Source organism: Vombatus ursinus, unplaced genomic scaffold (assembly GCF_900497805.2).
Source record: "Vombatus ursinus unplaced genomic scaffold, bare-nosed wombat genome assembly UNPS02000582.1, whole genome shotgun sequence".
In the NCBI taxonomy this organism is placed as follows: Eukaryota; Metazoa; Chordata; class Mammalia; order Diprotodontia; family Vombatidae; genus Vombatus; species Vombatus ursinus.
The window spans coordinates 27,990,191-28,011,799 of NW_020940360.1; the positions used below are offsets into that span (position 1 = coordinate 27,990,191).

Sequence of the window (21,609 nt, forward strand, 5' to 3'; positions counted from 1 at the left end):
TAGTGGGATATAGTGCTGGACATGACGTTACCTTGAGTACATGACAGTCAGCCCCTAACCAGGCTCCGATTCACAAACCAAGGTGGCACTCGCTTTAAGTCCTTGGGTAAGATATGAACTTGTGGTAATTGGGACATTTCGTCAAACGTTCCCACTGTTCTCTTCTTTCCCAGTCTTGTTTGACTTTATTGGTGTTTTGTTTTTGTTTTGTTTTGTTTTAATTAAAAAGAATAAGCAGTCAAACCTGCTGAACTTCCAGGGAAATATTTTAGTGTTATGGTGTCAAAGTGTCTGTCTGACAGGGCCTAGGAGCAACCACATCAGAAAGGTACTTTTCTACTTTTTTCCTTACAGAAATCTAGGCAGAGTCTGGAGCTGGAGTTGGCTGTCATGTCCAAGTCTGTCTGCTTTTTTTGTTTGACACAGCCAGGGTAAGATGAACTGCAGGCTAAGATGGGCTGTTTCGAAACAAATAGTCCAGTTATGAAATCACTTCTTTTTGACGTTAACATGTTTATTGTGATTTTTATTCTATCTGAAGATGTGTTACCTTGCTGGACCAGTTATTATCTTATAGAAAGAATATTGTGTATTCAATAAAGATAAAAGAGTCCATCTTTCCTTCACTTCATTTTACTCAGACACCATAAAAATTAATTGATTGGAAGAATTCAGTCTATACTGACTGGTGAATAAAATAATAGCAATAATAAAATGAATGTAATTTTAGAACATTTATTCCCATAAATTGTATATATTTTTAGATTTTGCCAACACCCATCTTACTTAAAATATTGTCTTAATTTTAATTTTAAGTTTATAGTTAGAATATAATAAAATTATAATTAATACGATGGTCATACACTGTCAGCTTAGAAGGTTTAGATTCTCCTTTTAATGTAACCTAATTAAAATTAATAATGATTCAAATTAAAATATAATGCCAAGAACATTCCCAAACGTAGTACCATGAGCAGGCAACTCCAGCAATACTATAATGTAGTCTAGGTTTGCTAAATGTGGATGTTTTCAGAAAAGATTAAAATCTGTGGCTTAGCCATCTACTTTTTCAGATTATTTTTCACTAGTTTGGGGCTAATTATAGTGATGGGAGACATTCTTTTTCGCCATGGAATCTGTGCATCATAATGTCTTGCTAAGAAAATTAAGATAAGACTAATACCATAAAACCAAAGAATGTGGATAACTGAAATTACTTATGAAACTCTAATTTAATAACAGTGTCAAGATCACAGATTTGGAAATTTGGGATAAGTTCTCTAGGAAAGTCAGCTTTCTATGACACAACTATACTGTACATTCAGCAACATTGACTGATATAGCTTATCCTTGCACGGTTTAAATTTCTTTCACCTCTTGAAGCTGAAGGCATTTCTTCTACCTTCCAACTCTAGCATTAAAAAGAGGCTGTACTGATCAAAATGTTTGAATGGATACTGTATATTGCCTCACGTTAAAGCTGTCTCCCATTACTATATTTTAACAACAACAACACCATCATACAGTGTTCTTTTTATTGTAACCAGTCCTTCCCTGCCCCATGTTAGTTGTTTTCTTACCACAGCAATATGTAAATCAATAAATCAATAACACATTTTTATTACACAGTGATTCCACTTTGCCACTGTGACTTAAAGTACCTGACTGCTGATGATTTTCTTTGTATTCGTTTCACCCTTTCCCCCCAATCTCTGTTAGGTTCTGAGCTCATGCCCAAAGCGCTCTCCACCAGGATAGTGGGAGGCATTTGGTGGTTTTTCACACTTATCATCATTTCTTCGTATACTGCTAACTTAGCCGCCTTTCTGACAGTGGAACGCATGGAATCCCCCATTGACTCTGCTGATGATTTAGCTAAACAGACCAAGATAGAGTATGGAGCTGTGGAGGATGGGGCCACTATGACCTTTTTTAAGGTAAGATTCCTTAAATAGTTCCTTAGATACATTGAAATAATGCATTTAAGTAGAACCATGCCCTACAAATAACATCCATTTATGTTGTTATGGTGCCATTATGCTGTCATTATATCATAAAATGTAGCAAATATTTTTATTTATTATGCAATAAAGAAAAATTAAAATTAGCATGGGAGAAAAATAACCATTGCATATACCTACATAAGGCAAATTCCTCAGTAATTTGAAATTGAAAGACATAATTTGCATGACATATATTTTATTCCTCATATATATTTTTAAATGTTCAAACATAATGTGGAATTTTCAATTCAGTTGAATTTGGAAATAAAAAAAGTGAATGAATTCTTTACAGACTTTTGAAAGACAGATGCTTGTCATTAAAGGTTTAGTAACTTGAGGGCAATTTTGTGATAAAAGGCCTTCTTGCCTTTTTGTGAAAGGCAAGAGTCCCAAATCTGGATGATGGAGCAGTAAGATGTTTCACAAATGTGGAAATAAAGATGTCAGAGAATAGAAGACATGACTCAGTACTTATGCTCCACATCTATGGCTGCTTGGGAAACACAGGCACCATAAAACATATTAGTTATATTTAACAGATATCAGTGCACGTTTATTGGTGAGATATTTGGAGGCCTTTGGAAATAGTGAGATCACATGGGCAACATGTTTGAATTTCAATGACCTTCAGCTGGCTTCTCCTACACTTCTTGCTTTGCCAATTATAGGTGGTCACACTGATTCAGGGAATCCAAGTGGAAAGGTGCATGTAAGAAAATGAGAAGATGGAAGCTCTAGATTCATGCTCTGTTCTCCTCTATTACTCCCTGCCATTTCCCTCCACTCTGAGTACTCAGGGTCATTTGATAGTTATTTGCTATTACATTTCAGCAAACATTTTCTCCACTTCAATGTAAGGAAAATTCATAGAAAGAACACTTTAGCTTATAGTTTAGTTCACAGAACATAATTGATGATATGAATAAGCAGTGAACATATGGTTAAATATTATTATATTTATATTGTACTTGAAAATTCAGTTAATCATTTTTCTTTAATGTTCTTTTTAAGGTGTATTTTTTTACATAGTAAACTCTTCTATGATTGCTTAATATTGATGTAAATTTGGATATAGTGACAGGAAATGAACATTTCCTAAGTCTTTCTAAGCTGATTCAGTCAACATATAGTCATATTTCATTAAAATTGTTTTTAAATGGACAATTACGAAATAGTCTAAAGGATTTTTCTCATACAACCTGCAGCTGAAGATAAAGAAAAATGACTATTCCATTATCTAAATTAAGAAATGATAATTTATTCACTCTATATGCAATATGCAAAAATATGCAATAAATACCTACTATTTGCAAAGGACTGTGCTAGGAACTGTAGATTTTGTATATGTCAGCGCTTATTGATGAATGATTTGTTAGAGAACATGACAAACCATCATTTTAAATGCTTTTCCTCAGGATACTCATATTATTTCACTCATTCATCTGTTTATTTTTACTACATAAGGGGTTTGTATTTCATTTTTTACTTTTCAATTAACAAAATTTTATTTTCCCCTTCTTCTGCTCTCATCCCCCCTACCAGAAAAGAAAGAAAAAGAAAACTCAAAAGTGTACAGAGACAAGCAAAACAAATTCCTACATTGTTCATAACTAAAAATGTGTATCTCATTCTTTATATTTAACCCATCACTTTCTCAAAAATTAGGTAATATTCTTAATCATTGTTTTTCTGAATTGTGGTGGGTCAGTGTATTTATCAAAGTTCTTAAATCATTCAGAATTATTTGTTTTTATCATTTCTTTCTTGATACAGTTGTTTTCCTGATTCAGCTCACTTCAGTCTGAATCAGTTCATGCATATCTTCCCATGATCTTTTAAAAGTAATTTATCATTTCTTAAGGCACATTCATATTCCTTTATATTCATATATCATAATTTAGTCAATCATTTTCCAATGGATGGACACACCACTTGTTTCCAGTTCTTTATTAAAACAAAAAGTGTGACTATGGATATTTTTGTATATATGAATCCTTTCCCTTTAAAAAAAATTCTCTCTTGGGTATAAGTCTTCTAGTGACAATTTTGGGTCAAAGGATATTCATGGTTTAGTAGCTTTTGGTAATATACTTCTAAATTGTTTTCCATAATGGCTGGAACAATTTAAAGTTCTACCAACAATGCCTGACCTCTCATAGTCCCACCAGTATTTGTAATTTTACTTTTTTGTCATTTTTGCAATCTGATGTAATAAGGATCCTTGAAATTTTTTTTTCATTTCTCTTATTATCAGTGATTTGGCCCCATTTTCCTTTTTCAAATGACTATTGCTAGCACAGATTTCATCCTTGTAAAACTTTGATGGAAAGAAGTATTTATGAGGTATCCATAAACATTCTTTCAAGACTGCCATGGATCCATGCACTGATCTTATTGATGATGTTCCCTTTGTCAGTACATATTACAGCCTGTTTCTTCTTTCCTATTGTGTATGATTCTTGTTCATGCTTTCCAACAGATCCTTGGGAAAGGATCCATTACAAAGATTGGAAAGCCTTCCTTCAACATTTTTACATTTTGAGGGTTCCAGTGCAGTACTTATTTTGTCACTTTCTTAGTCTTGCCACATGAATGCCTTTCTGATTTTTCCTTTGTAACCCTTCTGTAGGAAATGACACCTTTTGTGAATATCAGTATTGGAAGAACTAGTGCAGCCTCCTTATGGTCATCATGCATTTCTAGGATTAAAATTCATCTACAACTCAAATCTTTTAAGATTATGGCATGCAGTGATTCACAACTTAACTACCTGAAATAATTTCTGTTAAACAGCTAGGTCTTTGTGTCAGGGATGTGCTTGGGTTCATTACAAATATTGTGTCCCAAATGTAATTAATCTATTTTCTTGCTTCTTATCAATTTTTGACTCATATGTGTCTATTTGAAAGCCTCATTTAAAACATAAAAGTGCCTCCAAAGTTTAAGATTTTAGGGATATTCTTTGTGTTCTGATTTTCTAAGTAAGTAGACTGGAAGTCTGATTTCATATCATAATATGAGCGAAAGACATTTTTCATCTATTTGGCTTTTTGGTTATGGAGTACCTGGAAACGCCATAATATTCTGCAACTTGATGCCATCAGCAAAAAGTCACCTGTCAATGTCTTGCAGAAGATATCACCATCTATGTCATTATTCAGTTGTTTAGTTGCTCCTGACTCTTTGTGACTTCCTGAACTTGTTCATGGTGTTTTCTTGGCAAAGATATTCGAGTGGTTTACCATTTCCTTCACCAGTATGTCCCCATTTTACAGATGAGGAACTGAGGCAAATAAGGATTAAATGATTTGCCAAAGGTCCCCCAGCTAGTAAATGTCTGAGACTGGATTTAAACTCAGATCTTCCTGACTCCAGGCCAACTGCACCACCTAGCTGTCCTCACCATCTATAGCAGGAGTAACTAAATTGGGATCCATGGGGCTTTAAGTAGTTCATGAATAGATTGGGGTGTGTCTATGCAATCACATAGGGAAAATATAAAATCTTTATTTTCACTAATTCCTCATTGAAATGTATCATGTCCTTCAATTATTTAAAAACAATCTGAGAAAAGTGGTCTACAGGATTTATCAGACTACCAGAGGCATCCATGTCACAAAAAAAGGTTAAGACTATCTGATCTGTAAGAATCCATCCTCTGTTTTTGACTGTGGCTAATGACTTTTTTGATAATACTTCTCAATGTTTCCTTCCTCGATTGACATTAATAACTTGGTGATTGATCAATGAACAGTTGTCTTTGTTTCATATTTATCAAATGTGTGTGTGTGTGACCTTAAAATATAAGTTAAAAAAAAATGTTTGGAGAAAAGCCTTGAAGACTGCATTTTGCTCTACAAAATCAAATGTTTTTTGTTTTGTTTTGTTTTGTTTTGGTATTGGTTTTTGTAATCATCACAGAATAAACCCAGTGGAATCTGCAAACTTTATAGAATCTTAATTTCATTTTTATTTTTTTAAGATTTTGTCTATTTCAGCATTTTAAGTACTTTGTGAAGATTTTACTTAAAAGCTACCAAATGATCAAAGACATTTGTGAGGGGGAGATTCCTCATATTTTTATTTTATTTTATATTTTGAAATTATGTAAAACACTTCCATATTAGTCATTTTGTACAAGAAAACTTAAATAAAATAAAAAGAAAGAAAGAAAGTGAAAAATAGCATTGTTCAGTCTGTATTCAATCCATACCAGTTCTTTCTCTGGAGGAGGATAGTATGCTTCATCATTAATCCTTTGGGATTGTCTTGCTGAGAATAGCTAAGTCATTCACAGTTCTTCATTGAACAATATTGCTATCATTTTGTACAATGTTCTGGTTCTACTCACGTCTAAGCATCAATATAAGTCTTTCCTGGTTTTTATGAAATCATCCTGCTTGTCATTTCTTATAGCACAATAATATTCCATTACAATCATATACACAGCTTGTTTAGCCATTCCCCAATTGATGGGCATCCTTTTGATTTACAATTCTTAGCCAGCACAAAAAGAGCTGCTGTAAATATTTTTGTACAGATTAAGTCCTTTTCCCTATTTTTGGATGCCTTTAGGATGTAGACCTAGTAGTGGTATTACTGAATCAAAGTGTATGCAGAGTTTTATAGCCATTTGGATATAGCTCCAAATTGCTCTTCAGACTGGTTGGATCAGTTCACAACTTCATCAGCAGTTTTGCCACATCCTTTCCAACATCCAAAATTTTCCTTTTTTGTCACATTAGTCACTCTGATAGGTGTGAGGTGGTACCTCAGAGTTGTTTTAATTTGCATTTCTCTGATCAACAGTGATTTAGAGAATTTTTCTTATGTCTATAGATAGCTTCCTTTTTCTTTGTCTGAAAATTGCCTGTTCATATGCCTTGACCATTTATCACGTGGGGAATGACTTGCATTTTTATAAATTTGACTCAGTTCTATATATGTTTGAGACATGAGATCTTTATCAGAAATACTCGTTGAAAAATTTTTCCCCATTTTTCTGCTTTCCTTCTAATTTTGGTTGTATTGGTTTTGTTTGTGCAAAAACTTTTATATTTAATATAATCAAAATTATCTATTTTTCATTTTTAATGCTCTCTATATCTTCTTTGGTCCTAAATTCTTCCTTTACCCATAAATAAGAGAAATAAACTATTCTCTTAATTTACTTATGGCATCACCTTTTATGTGTAAATAATGTACCTGTTTTGACCTTATATTGATATATTGTGTAAGATGTTAGTCTATACCTTGTTTCTGCCATACTGTTTTCCAGTTTTCCCGGCAGTTTTTGTCAAATCATGAGTTTTTGTTCTTGGATGTTTGGGTTTATCATATACTAGATTACTGTGGTCATTTACTATAATGTAATTTCTACCTAATCTATTCTACTTATCCACTACTCTATGTCTTAGCCATGGTTTATTTTGATAATTGCCAGTTTATATGGTTTGAGATCTGGTACAGCTAGACCACCTTCTTTAGCATTTTTTTCATTAATTGCCTTGACATCCTTGAGTTGTTGTTCTTCCAGATGAATTTTGTTATTATTTTTTCTAGCTTTTTAAAATATTTTTTGATAATTTGATTGGTATGGAACTGGATAAACAGATTAATTTAGGTAGAATTGTCATCTTTATCATATTGACTTGACCTACCTATTAGCAATTAATATTTTTTCAGTTGTTTAGATCTGACTTCTTTTGTGTGAAAAATGTTTTATACTTGTGTTCATATAGTTCCTGGGTTTGTCTTGGCAGATAGACTCTCAAGTATTTTATATTGTCTATAGTAATTTTTGTTTGTTTGTTTGTTTTTGTTTTTTTTGGTAAGGCAATTGGGGTTAAGTGACTTGCCCAAGGTCACACAGCTAGTACATGTTAAGTGTTTGGGCTGAGGCTGGATTTGAAATCAGGTCCTCCTAACTTCAGGGTCAGTGCTCTATCCACTGCGCCACCTGGCTGCCCCTTGTCTATAGTTATTTTAAATGGAATTTCCCTTTCTATCTCTTGCTGCTGGAACAGAAATGCTAATAATTTATATGGATTTATTTTGTGTCCTGCAACTTTGCTAAAGTTGTTAATAATTTCAAGTAGTTTTCTAAATATACCATCATATGTGCAAAGAATGACAGCTTCGTTTCCTCATTGCCTATCTTAATTCCTTTAATTTCTTTTTCTCTTATTGCTATAGCTAACATTTCCAGTATAATATTAAATAATAGAGATGATAATGGACATCTTTGCTTCACCCCTGATTGTACTGGGAAGGCTTCTCACTTATCTCCATTACAGATAATGCTTGCTGATGGTTTTAGATAGATACTACTTATTATTTTAAGGTAAGCTTATGTGCTCCAGTGTTTTTTTAAATAGGAATGGGTGCTGTTTTTTGTCAAATCCTTTTTCTGCATCTTTTGAGATAATCATCTGGTTTCTATTATGCTGATACTTTTCATATTATTGAAGCAGCCTTGCCTTCCTGATATAAATGCCACCACATCACAGTGTATGATCCTTATGATATATTCTTGTAATCTCTTTGCTAGCATTTTATTTAAAAATTTTTCATCAATATTCATTAGGGAAATTGGTTTATAGCTTTCTTTCTCTATTTTGGCTGTTCCTGGTTTGGGTATAAGCACAATATTTGTGTTGTAAAAGGAATTTGGTAGGACTTCTTTTCTACCTATTTTTCCAAATAGTTTACATAATATTGGGTTTAAGTATTCTTTAAATGTTTGGTAGAATTAGTTGTGAATCCTTCTCATCCCAGGGATGTTTTCTTAGGAAGTTCATTGATGGCTTGTTCAATTTCTTTTTCTAATATTGGGTTTTTGGAGTATTTTATTTCTTCTTCTGTTAATCTAGGTAATTTATATTTTTGTAGATATTCATCCATTTCTTTTAGATAAATTTATTGGCATATAATTGGGCAGAATTGCTCCTAATTCATACTTTAATTTCCTCTTTATTGGTGGTGAATTCACCTCTTTCATTTTTGATACTAGTAATTTGGTTTTCTTCTTTCCTTTTTTTTGGGTAAAATCAAATTAACCAATCATTTATCTATTTTATTGTTTTTTTTCTTCACAAAACCAGCTTCTAGTTTTATTTATAAGTTCAATGGTTTTCTTACTTTAAATTTTATTAGTTACTCCTTTAGTTTTTAATTTGGTTTTCCAATTTGGTGTTTAATTGGGGATTTGTAATTTATTTTTTCTATTTTTTTTTCAATGTCTAATTCATTGATCTGCTTTTACTCAGTTTTATTGATGGAAGCAATTAGAGATATAAATTTTCCCATAAGTACCACTTTGGGTGCTTCCCATAAATTTTGGTATGTTGTCTGTTGTCATTTTCTTTAATGAAATTATTGATCATTTCTATGATTTATTCTTTGACCCACTTGTTTTTTTTAGGATTAGATCACTTAATTTCCAATTAATTTCTAGTTTTAATCTCTCTTTCCATTGTCCATAATTGAATGAAATTTTATTGCATTATGATCTGAAAAGAATGTGTTTACTATTTCTGCTTTTCTGCATTCAGTTGTGAGGTTTTTATGTCCTAATACATGGTCAATTTTTGTGTAGGTGCCATGTTCTGCTGAGAAAAAGGTATATTCCTATCTATTCCTATTCCATTTCCTCCAGATTTATCATATCTAACTTTTCCAGACTTTTATTCACCTCCTTAACTTTTTTCTTTTTTGTATCTAGATGTATCTAGTTCTGAGAGAGGAAAGTTGTGGTCCCCCATTAGTATAGTTTTATTATCTATTTCTTCCTGTAACTTATTCAACTTCTCTTTCAATCATTTAGATGCTACCATTTGGTTCCTATATGTATTAATATGACTTCATTGTCTGTGGTACCTTTCAGCAAGATATAGTTTCCTTTTTCTTTTAATTAGATTTATTTTTGTTTTTGCTTTGTTTGAGACCATGATTGCTACCCCTGCTTTCTTTGCTTCAGTTGATGCATAATAGATTCTGCTCCAGCCATTTACCTTTACCTTGTGTGCATCTCTCTGCTTCAAATGTGTTTCTTGTAAACAACATATTGTAGGATTCTGTTTTTTAATCCATTCTTCTATCCACTTCCATTTTATGGGTGAATTCATCACATTCACATTTATAGTTAGGAAAACTAACTGTGTTTTTCCCTCCATGCTATTTTTTGCTTGTTTATCTCCCTCTCCTTCTTACCCCCCAACAAGTGTTTTAAGTTCTGATCACTGCCTTCCCAATATATCCTTCCTTTTTTCAGTTTCCCCTCCTCCTTCTATTACCCCCATCCCTTTTTTACTTCCTTATAGATTAAGATAGATTTCTTTACCCAACTGAGTGTGTTTGTTCTTTCTTCTTTGAGCCAATTTTGATGAGTGTAAGGCTTAAGTTTTGCCTGCCACCATCTCCACTCCCCATTTTCCCTTCTGTTGTAAGTGCTATTTCATGCCTTTTTTATGTGGGACAATTTACCCCATTCAAACTTCCCCCTTCTTCTTCCTGTGCAATTTTCTTTCTCACCCCTTTATTTTGTTTTTGTGGTATCATCCCATCAAAGTTACCATACCCTCTGTCTATATACATATACACTCCTTCTAATTGCTCTTATAATAGTACTAAATCTGTTAAGAGTTACAAATATTATTTTGCCATATAGAAATATAAACAGTTCAACCTTATTGAATTTCTTATGTTTCTCTTTCTTGTTTCTTTTTTTAATCATTTTATGTTTCCCTTGAGTCTTGTATTTTGAGGTCAAATTTTTTATTCAACTCTGGTCTTTTAATTAGAAATGCTTGAAAATTGTCTATTTCATTAAATGTCCATTTTTCCCCTGAAAAAAATATTCAATTTTGCTAGGTAGGTTATTCTTGGTTATACTCCTGTCTCCTTTGCCTTCCAGTATATCATATTGCCAGCCTTGTGGTTCTTTAATGTAGAAGCTGCCGAATCCTGTGAGACCATGACTAGAGCTCCACTATATTTGAACTGTTTCTTTTGGGCTACTTGCATTACTTTCTCCTTGATCTCTGAACTCTGAAATTATGATATTTCTGGGAGTTTTCATTTTTGGATCTCTTTCAGGCAGTGACTGGTAGATTCTTTCAATTTCTATTTTGCCCTCTGGTTCTAATATATCATGGCAGTTTTCTTGATAATTTCTTGAATTATGCTGTCCAGTTTTTTTTTTATCATGGCTTTCAGGTAGTCCAATAATTCATATATTATCTCTCCTAGATCCATTTTCTATGTCAGTTCTTTTTCCAATGAGAAATTTCACATTTTCTTTTTTACTTTTTTGATTTTGTTTTCTCATACCTTGATGTCCCACAAAGTCATTAGTTTCCACTTGTTTAATTATAATTTTTAAGGAATTATTTTCTTCAGTGAGCATTTGTACTTCATTTTTCCATTTGGCCAATTCTATTTTGGGGGAATTATTTTGCTTGGAAAATTTTTGTATGTTTTCTCATGCTGTTGACTCTTTTCTCATGATTCTTTTGCATTATTCTTATTTCTTTTCCCAATTTTTCTTCTGCTTCTCTAATTTACTTTTTAAAATCCTTTTAAACCTCTTCCAGGAATTATTTTTGGGCATGAGACCACGTCACATTTTTCTTTGAGGCTTCACATGTAGCCATTTTGATGCTATTGTCCTCTTCTAAGTTTATGTCTTGATCCTCCCTATTACTATAGTAACTTTCTATAGTCAAGCTCTTTTGTTGTTGTTGTTTTGAGGCTTTTTTTGCTCATTTTTTATGCCTTGTTTGTGACTTGGTGTCCTTTATGAGAGTTGGGTTCTAGTCCTACAGTGTCCTAAGTTTTTTTGTGCTGGGGCTCTGGGCCTTACTGATGACTTTCACTGGGCTTTAGGGCTTACCTTCTTATTTTCGCTGGAGGGTAAGTTTCTTTTCTGGCTTGTACTAGGTGGTGTGCTAGGACTCCTGTTGGCTTCCCTTGGCTGTGAGGTTTAGCTCTTGGCCTACCCTAGTTGTGGAACCTTGCTGCTGGGTTGCCATGGTAACGGGACAGCTGTACTTGAAAGCTCTGGAGGAGTTGTTGCTGATGTGCCTGAGGGGTGAGGCCCTGCTACTGGGTTGCTATGGAAACAGAATTTCTCTGTGGGTAGACCTCAGGGGTGGGGTCTCCCTGTTGACCAGACCCAGGGTTATGCTTCACTACTGGTCAGCAGTGGGGGGTCAAGACCTTACTGGCGGCTTGTGCTGGGGGTTGGGTCACTGGGGTGGGGCCTTGCTATGTTGCACAGAGTGATCACTTGTCTAGGGGGTTGCTGGTTTGCAGGAGGGCAGGGCCTTGCTGGTGTATTGCCCGCTTGGGGTCTTTTAGCTCTTGGACCTTATTCCGCCCACCCCAGTGAGACAGACCTTTCCTGGAGTGCTAGTAAGCTGCTTCCCTGATCCTAGATCAATTCTGAACCAGTTTTCTAGTTGTTTGGAAGGGAATTTGGGAGGGCTTCAGACACCAGAAGTCTGTTTTTTTTTTATGTGTAACTTTATCTTCTTATTTTTTTCTAGTCCCACTTCCTATTCTATATATTTGTCCCAATTTCTCCTCTCTTCAATATTATTTTTGCTTCCTCTTTCTTTGCCGTTGTATAAATTCTTTTTTTTTATCCTCTCTTGGCTCTTTTTTTCTCCCCACCAGGGTGCCTTTAGTATCAGAAGAAAATTGACATTAAACAGCTTCCTTTTCTAATGGCATAGAATTTCTTTTAATTTGCAACCTTCTGGAATGTGTATAACTCACAATAAAAATCATACAGTGTTAATTACTAAGTTAACAATTACCTTATGGTGCTGACTTTACCACACTGTGAGATGGTATTGTTGGAATTAGGAAAACACCAGAATACGATACCAGGATAAAATACCTTGAATTATTTTTCCTCAGTATAATCCTAGATGATACTTATTCCAAACTCCATATTGTGACTTGTTAAATCTGTCATTATCCTATCTTTGAGTTTAGAATTAAAAGGGAATCTTGGCAAAATTTAGAATGAAGGCAAATTCATGCTCATTTTAAAATTCTATGCTACATTAGAGACTGTTTGCATATAGAATATTTCCTTTTGCATACTTTTTTTTTTAATTAACAGTAGCAACACATGCCTACACTCTATGAAACACCCTTAAGGTATTATTTCTGCAGGGATTTCCATCTTGTTTTTACTAATTTAAAGTGACCCTGCTGTTAGCTAATTGTTCTGGAAGACTCAATTCCAGGAAACGATTATTTTCATGTATCTCAGGTTTTGTAACTGGAGGAAAGAGGATCTAGCTCAACAATTCTGGAAATTAAATCCTTGAACAGTTTCTCAATCTGTTGAAAAGATGTAGGCCATATTATAAAGGATGTGTTGCATCATTTGGGGAACATTCCAATATGTATAGAATATACTGGACTCTGACCAGATTTCGCTCCCCAAAATATATTTTCTTATCCTCTCGTCCCACTCCTCCTTTCCTTTTTTCTTGTTTTCAATATCATTTGAAGAACAACGACAAAAAATGATGAAAGGGTAGATTGTGGATTAAACAAAGTAATTCAAATAATTTCTTACCTCCTGAAGTTATTCTTTATTTTACTTATGTGATTTGATTTATACATACAAATATATTAGTGATGTGTGTATTACATATGTACATGTAAACACATATGCATGTGCATATGTGTAATACATGTTGTTTCCTCCGTTGGAAAACAAGAGTTTTAAGGGCAGACATGATTTTACTTTTGTCATGTGTATTCCCAGTGCTCGACATAATATTTGTATGTAAGTGCTTCATACAGGCTTTTTGATTGATAAATTTCTCAGAAAAGAAACACTCAAATTGTATAGATGGTAATTTAGGAAAAAAATTATCATCATATATTAAAGATTATACACTTCTTGAAAAAAAAACAAGGTATTTTTAGTAGCTCCCAGGATGAAGAGACACAAAAAAGACTTGTAAAAAACAGCTTAAGAACTAAAGTACTTAAAAACATAGCTTTCAAAACCTTCTTCCTTGGTTCTGTCTTTTGAGCTAGGAATTACATTAAGTAATACAATTACTGTAGGGGTGAAATCCCATGTCACTCTTTCAAGAGGACTGAAAACACTGAAAAATCAATAAGTATTTATTTTTTTTTCAATGTAAAGAATAAGAGGTCTGCAAAGAGGATATTGTGGCATGGCACAATGAAAGGAGGTCTGAATCTGACAACTTGTGTCTGAATCCAGGATCTTCTACTTACCACCTTTGTAACCTTGGGCATGTTCTTTTATCTCTATGTCCCTACTTTTCCTTCACTGTAAAACAAGTGTCTTGGAATAGAGAGATGTTGGACTAGCTTCAAATGTCTCTTCTAGACATACATCATTAATACTGTGGCCTATACCCCTCAGACCTACTGATTGTAGTGAGGGCTATGTTAGCAGATCTCATTTATTAAGAACCTACTGTGTGTATGCTAGGCAATGAGCTACACTCTCTGTCTCTACATCTACAAAATGATTCATGCATTTTGCAAAATGCTACTGGGTAGTGTTGTTTCTTTATTATCATATTGTCTTAGTTTCCCGCTATTAATGCATGTTCTTTTGTGCCTATGCCCACCGGAAATCCCTCTTAGTGGAAGATTTACTGACTGGTATTTAAATAAAAAATAAAACAGCAACAACAAAAAAAACAGCAACTGCTGTTATAATATAGATTGGGTTCCAGTATAACCATGGAAAATCATCTCGCAAAAAATTGCAGGAATGACAAGAAGGAACAATTTATCACATGAGTATCTCAATTAGACTTATTAGTGTAGAAAGACAAAGTGGAAGAACCTTTTTTCACAAATATTATTCATTTACAGCAGCATATTATGCATTATGATAAATCTACAATACGATATATTTCCCCATGCTTTCATAACCAGTACAAAGAATACAATACGAACTATAACTTGTGCTCTGCCACATGAAATAGTTCATGTTTAAATAACAAAACAGTATAAAAGATAGTATTTAGTGTTCTAATTTTATATCAAAATTCTACTTTCTACTGTTACATACTCTGTGATTTTTTTCGTCAATTACTCAGTTTTTTTGTTTTTCCATGTTTTAACTAACTGAGGGGCCATCAGAAACTGCCTTGAAAAATAATTCCATGGATTCTGTGTGGAAGGAATGTTAAAAAATAGTTTCAGCCTCAATTGATTTTTTTTCTAGCTGTATTTTAATTATGTTTAATGATTACATCATTTTGATATAATTGGTGATTCTCTCCCATCTTACCCTTTATTCATTAGTGCTAAACAGATGTTCAGTTGGAGTCTGTGACTTCAGGTAGGCTCCCTATTCAGAATGGGCTTGTGGCTAAGTTCTTCACAATAATAACAGAGGTCTGTTGATAGCCCATGTTTCTCTAATGAGCCAAAAGCCCTTCACCAACATTAATTTAATCTTCACAGCATTGATTTGTGGGCCAGTAGTATTCAAGAAATATTTTTCTTATTTTTCATATGAGACCCTGAAATACAGAGAGTTCATGGAAGATGATTCTTAACTAGAAGTTTTCAGTTACTTACAGGAAGATTTGAATTTTTTATTCATGTGTAGTTATGACTTAAGTGTTCTGCTGGTTTCAAAAGCATTCAACACAATTTAAACTTTAAAATAAAGATTACATTAGTTTTCTTGTTTAAGAGTAGGTTAAAGTTGATTTATGTTTGCCTAGATGGTTTATCTGAAAAGATTAACATTTTTATTCCCAAGCATTATGTATTGCACATATAGTCTCTTTTTTGAGGGGATCTCAAAAAAGCTTTCTAAATACCAGCTCATTAATCTTCACAACATCCCCCTAAAGAAGGTAAAAAGCAATTAGTATTATTCTCATTTGACAGATGAGGAAATTGTGCCATGGAGAGGTTAAGTGACTTATTAATTATGAAAGCAATAACCAAGGGATTTATATTATCAGCAATAAAAGAAGTAACTAAAGATAGCATATCACAAGTCATCACAAAGAAAAGCTGAAATTTATCTGCATTGATGGCTTATCCATGTTGTCATGTCTGTTTTATTTTGTTAAAATTCTAATTCATTAATATTATATCAGTGGGGCAGATGCACCTGTGATATTTGCTTAATAATCAGCTACATGTATACATCATAACTATACAATTTTTAATATATTTATTACAGTGACAGCTCATGTGTTTGGTTCTAATTCAGAATCACAGAGTTAAAGGTAACTTATAGTCCTTCTCATTCAATATGTTCGTAAAAGAATCCTCTCTATTAACATGTCCAAAAAAGATTCATCTTTGCTTTGAACACATTTGAAAAAAAAAAGAAAGAAAGAAAGAAAGAAAGAAAGAAAGAAAGAAAGAAAGAAAAGAATAGAAACCCCACTTTCTCTTGAAGCTGGTTCCACTATTAGATAGTTCTAATTGCTAGAAAGTTTTTCATTATAACAATCTTAAGCTCCCCTTCTTTGCAATTTATATCCATTTCCTTTAATCCTACCTTCCAGAGAAACACAGAAGACTAACTCCTCTTTTATGACAGCCTTTTGACCAAGTACCATGCCATAAAAAGTTTCTTCTGTATATTTTAATATATTTCAATACTTCTTGATAAAAACAAAACCATAGGAACAACTGTTAATTGACTGTCTGGTTATTAATGCTAAGCAAAGCATGAAACAGTGAGATGTATTCTCACCAACATTGTTTGTCATAGTCATAAATAGGGGATAGATTGTGTATGGATTAGGTGTTCTGAACTCTTTTTGAATCAGGTGAAGCCTATGAACTCTTCAGAATAGTATTTTTAAATAATTGAAGAAAATGCTAAATTTCAATTAGATAATTAATCTTTCTTTTCCAGATTTAACATTCCCATTTCCTTTAGCTGATTTTCAAATGGCATAGTCTCAAGGCATGTTAACATCCTGGTGACCTTCCTCTAAATGCTTTAAACAGTCACATTATATTTTAGGAAGTAATTAAAAAAAATCTTCACTTCCAAATCTTATAGATAAGGTTGAGAGTTGTGGGTAAACAAGACATACCTTAATATCTTAAATTTAAATAAATTATTAGTAGACCCTAATATTAAAGATATTACTAAAATAGTATACTGCCTCTTCTGTGAAGGTGATACCAGCTTAGGTGGACTAGGAATACAGAAAATTCTCATTGCAAGTAAATATATAATTTTAATATTATGCCTTAAGTATTTAATATATTTAACCACATAGTTGTCTTAAATATGTTATGAGAAGTTTAAATTTAAAAAAACACAAATAAGAGTGGAATTCACTGTACTAGTCAGTTGATAGTAGCAAGTGAACTAAAGTAATTTTAAAACATATACTCTCTGAACAAGTTCTCTGAAAATTACAATGTTATTTTTAGAGTGATAATGATATATCCATTAATGATAATGCAACTGTAAGCACTTAATATCAAGTATTTTATACTTTTGAAAAGAAAACTCTTTAAGTGAGAAAATGTCTCTGTAGGCCATTTTATCTTTAACAAATAATTATAGGAAAGATAAAATCATATCATTCTTACTATAACCTAGATGAATTGTTTTTTGACTTTCTATTTTATAGGTAGTGAAATAGGACCTAGAAAGTAAAATTTTGTCACAATCACAAAAAAAATTCATGCATTTGAATTTATAACCTTCTAATATCCCTTAATATATATATATGTACACATATATACATATAAACATAACCCTTATACTTGAAATAAAATAAAATACATATTTTGCTATAATGACAGTATATCTTCAGTAATTTGGAGGGGAAAGCAAAGAACTCAAGTATGAAATTACATTTTTATGCTTCTTTTCTTGAAGGAAGATCTGTTTTGCCTCAAATTGGGTAAGACACTATATACCTACATATATTATATATACATACATATATCAATAATCATTTGTTCTATTTGGATAGAATAGAATAACCATATATATGTATATGTATAATCACTGATTATCTGGTCACTAATATGTTAAAAAAAATTGAGCTTCAGCCTTGGCAAAATTACAAAATCATATGCTTGAAAGATAGAAGGAACTCTAAGTCTTTGCAATCTAACCCTTTAATTTTACAGATGAGTAATCTGAGGGCCAGAATGGTGAAGTTATTTACTTCAAGTTCACAAAAATATAAAATAGCAGAACCAGGATTTTAACTGATGCCTTTAAACATTTCAAATTCAGCACTCTTTACACTAAACTATGGTTTCATTGAGTCTGCTTTCCCTTTACTTTCCTTCTCCCCCACATCCCGCCCCAAATATTGGTAGCAGAGGCCTTCATCCAAGGAGAGTTAGCCAAGACTTTTTTCCCCTATGGTCTAGACATAGGGATTCAGTCAAAAGGTCACACTTAAGGATCTAGAAGGCCACATGTGGCCTCGAGGCTGCAGGTTCCCCACCTCTGGAGAAATTCAGTAAAATTTTATTAAATACCTATTATGTGTCAGATGCTGAGCTAAGTGCTGAGGATGCAAAGAAAGACCAAAAAAAAAAAGCTGCTGCTCTCTAGAAGCTCGAAGTCTAACAGAGAGAACAGCATACATACAAACAACTACATACAAACAGCATATATGTAGGAGAAAATGGAGAAAGTCAGCAGAGAGAAGGCATTAGCATTAAGGAAGATCAAGAAAAACTTTTTATAGAAGATGGGATTTTAGCTGGGACTTGAAGGAACCCAGGACTCTTAGAGACAAAGATGAGGAGGGTGAGAATTCCACCTATAGAATACAGCCATAAAAATATATAGAATTGAGAGATGGAGTGTTGCATACTAGGAACTGCAAGGAGTCCAGTGTCACTGGTTTGCAGAGTACATGGAGGAGAGTAAGGTGTAGAGACTGGAAAGGTAGGATTGGGACCAGGTTATAAAGAGCTTTACAAACTAAATAAAGGATTTTGTATTTGATACTGGAGGTAATAGGGAACCACTGAAGATCATTGAATAGGAGAGTGACATGACAAGATCTCTTTAGGAAGATCACTTTGGCAGCTGAGCCAAAGATGGATTGAAGATGGGAGATACTTAGAGAATGAATCTAACCAGCAGGCCATTCTAGTAGTCCAGGCATGAGATAATGAGGGCCTGTGCCAGTGTGGTGACAGTATCAGAGGAGAGAAAAGAATGGATAGGATAGATGGGTACAGAAGATGTTAGCAAGGTGGAATCACCAGGACTTGACAACTGATTGTATATAGGGGCAGGGGGTGCAAGGGGAAAAAAATTGAGGATGATACCTAGATCGTTAGCCTGTGTGACTGAGAGGATGTTAATGCCCTCAATAGTATTAGGACAGGCAGAGGGGAAAGTTTGTGGGGAATGGTAAGTTCACTTTTGGAAATGTTAACTTTAAGGTTTATATGTGGCATTCAGTTGGAAATGACCAATAAACCATTGGAGATGCAAGACTGAAAATCAGGATAAGTTTGAAGACTATAAACAGTTTTGAGAATCATCTACATAGAAATGATGATTGAATCCATGGGAGCTGATGAAATTATTGAGTGAGATAATATAAAGACAGAAAAGAAGAGGGCCCAAAACAGAGCCTTTTTTTTTCTTTTTTCTTTTTTTTTTCAAATGTCTTCGTAGCAGAGATGTATGACTTGGACTTCCAGTAAATGAGATTCAGGAGAGGCAGACAGATAGGAGAATCAGGATAGAGTAGTGTCGAAAAACAAAATAAAACAAAAAACAAACTAGAGAGAAGAGGATATTAAGAAGATAGTGATTGATATTGTCAAAAGCTTTAGAGAGGTCAAGAAGATTGAGGACTGATTAAATGATATTTAAATATGATGATCATTAAATATGGTGATTAAGATATCGTTATTAACTTTTCAGAAGCAGTTTCAGTAGAAGAATGATATTGAAAGCCAGACCACAGAGAGTTAAGAAGAGTGAAAATAAAGGAACATGAGGTAGCCGTTGTAGACAGCCTCCTCAAGGAATTTGGTAATGAAGGAAAGGAGATAGGATGAGAGTTGTCAGGTGTGTATTGCTCAAGTGAGGACTTTTTTGAGGATGAGGGAGACATGAGAGTTTTTTTAGGCAGTAGAGAAGTAGTAGACTAGAGATTAAAGAGTGATTGGGTGATAGAACAATCTGTTGGAGAAGATGGGACGGGATGGGATCACTTGCTTGTGTAGAGGGATTTGTCTTATTAAGTAAAAGGGACACCTCTGCATGTGAAATATATGAAGGAGGATCAGGGTGTGATGGAGATCTTTAACATTTTCATGTCATCAAAGAACCCCTTTCCTAGTCTAGTGAAACCTATGGAACCCTTCTCAAAATAATGTTTTAAGTGTATAAAGTAAAACGTAAAGGATTATAAAGGAAACCAGTTATATTGTAGTACAGTTATCAAAATATTGAAATTGAAAGTCAGAACCCCAGATTAAGAAGCTCTTTGTTTGGAATGTAGATTTAATAATTAGTTGATGACTAGAAGTGATTGTGATTGATATGTGTCAGTGAAACCATAAACCAAGTGCTTGTAAACAGCAGATTTCCTTATATACATGGAATAGTTGGGTCTTGTATTTGGAATAAATTACTCAATAAATATTTGATGATAATGGAGTGATTAAGTTGCTTTATGTCTTTCTAAATATGTGTGTTTTATTATCATGCAGATTCTGAACTATCTATAGTAATTTTATTTTATTTGGCAGGGAAAACTCTTCTACAAGCCAGTATTATGTAACAAGTGATTTTCCAAGTCTCTACTCATGTAATTCTCAGTCAGTAAAATGAATGTATGTGGTTTTGTGTTCCTTCCAATGCACCTCTTAATTATTTGTAGTACAATTTTATTTTTATATTTTTATGACAACTCAAGCTTAATGCAGAAACATAGGTTTCCCAAGAGATAGTGCATGACTCTGCAACTCCCATATGTTTTTATGTCTTCTCCTAAGACCATAGCTGATGACATGTAATATAAATAGGTGGGGATTAAAAGGGTTTTGACCAAAACATTCTGTTTGTTGGTTCAAATTTTTCAGTACTTGATTGTGATTCATCAGTGCAGATTGGAACCTATCTGTGACCTCTAATCTTGTATAATGCTCTTGTCTGTGTTCTTCCATTGATCTATGAGATGAGATCATTGAATTAGAAAAAAAAATTGGCTGTCACCTTAAATGCCACTTAGTAGAATCCATTCATTTTATAGATGAAGAAACTGAGGTCCATGGAGGTTAGATGACTTGTCCAAAATAATGTAAGGAGTAAGCAGTAAGCATCAGAAGTAGCCTTTAAACCCCATATCCCCTATCAGCAGAATCCTTATTGTTTTTATTGTACCACACTGGCTCTGCTTAAACTATATAACTCTCTGTTCCCTAAAACCTGTTCCAGATCAGTGCTTTTAATCAATCTATCTTCTCTACAACTCAATTCAACTGCCACTTCCATGGCCAGATTAGTAATAAACTCCCCCCCTCCCCCAAGACTTCACATAGCACTTAGTTTTTCAACTCTGTAAGGCATTTATTCCCCCCTCCATTATATCTACACATATGCCCT

The 21,609-nt window shown here is 33.5% G+C and overlaps 1 protein-coding gene across 1 annotated transcript in view; it reads left to right on the forward strand.

The window, feature by feature from the left end:
• GRIK2 (glutamate ionotropic receptor kainate type subunit 2) overlaps positions 1-21,609 on the forward strand; it is a 790,978-nt gene that overhangs the window by 642,452 nt on the left and 126,917 nt on the right. Inside the window, exon 13 of the mRNA XM_027855426.1 lies at positions 1,720-1,937. Within this exon, the coding sequence (XP_027711227.1) occupies positions 1,720-1,937 (218 nt within the window). The remainder of the gene's footprint in view (positions 1-1,719; positions 1,938-21,609) is intronic.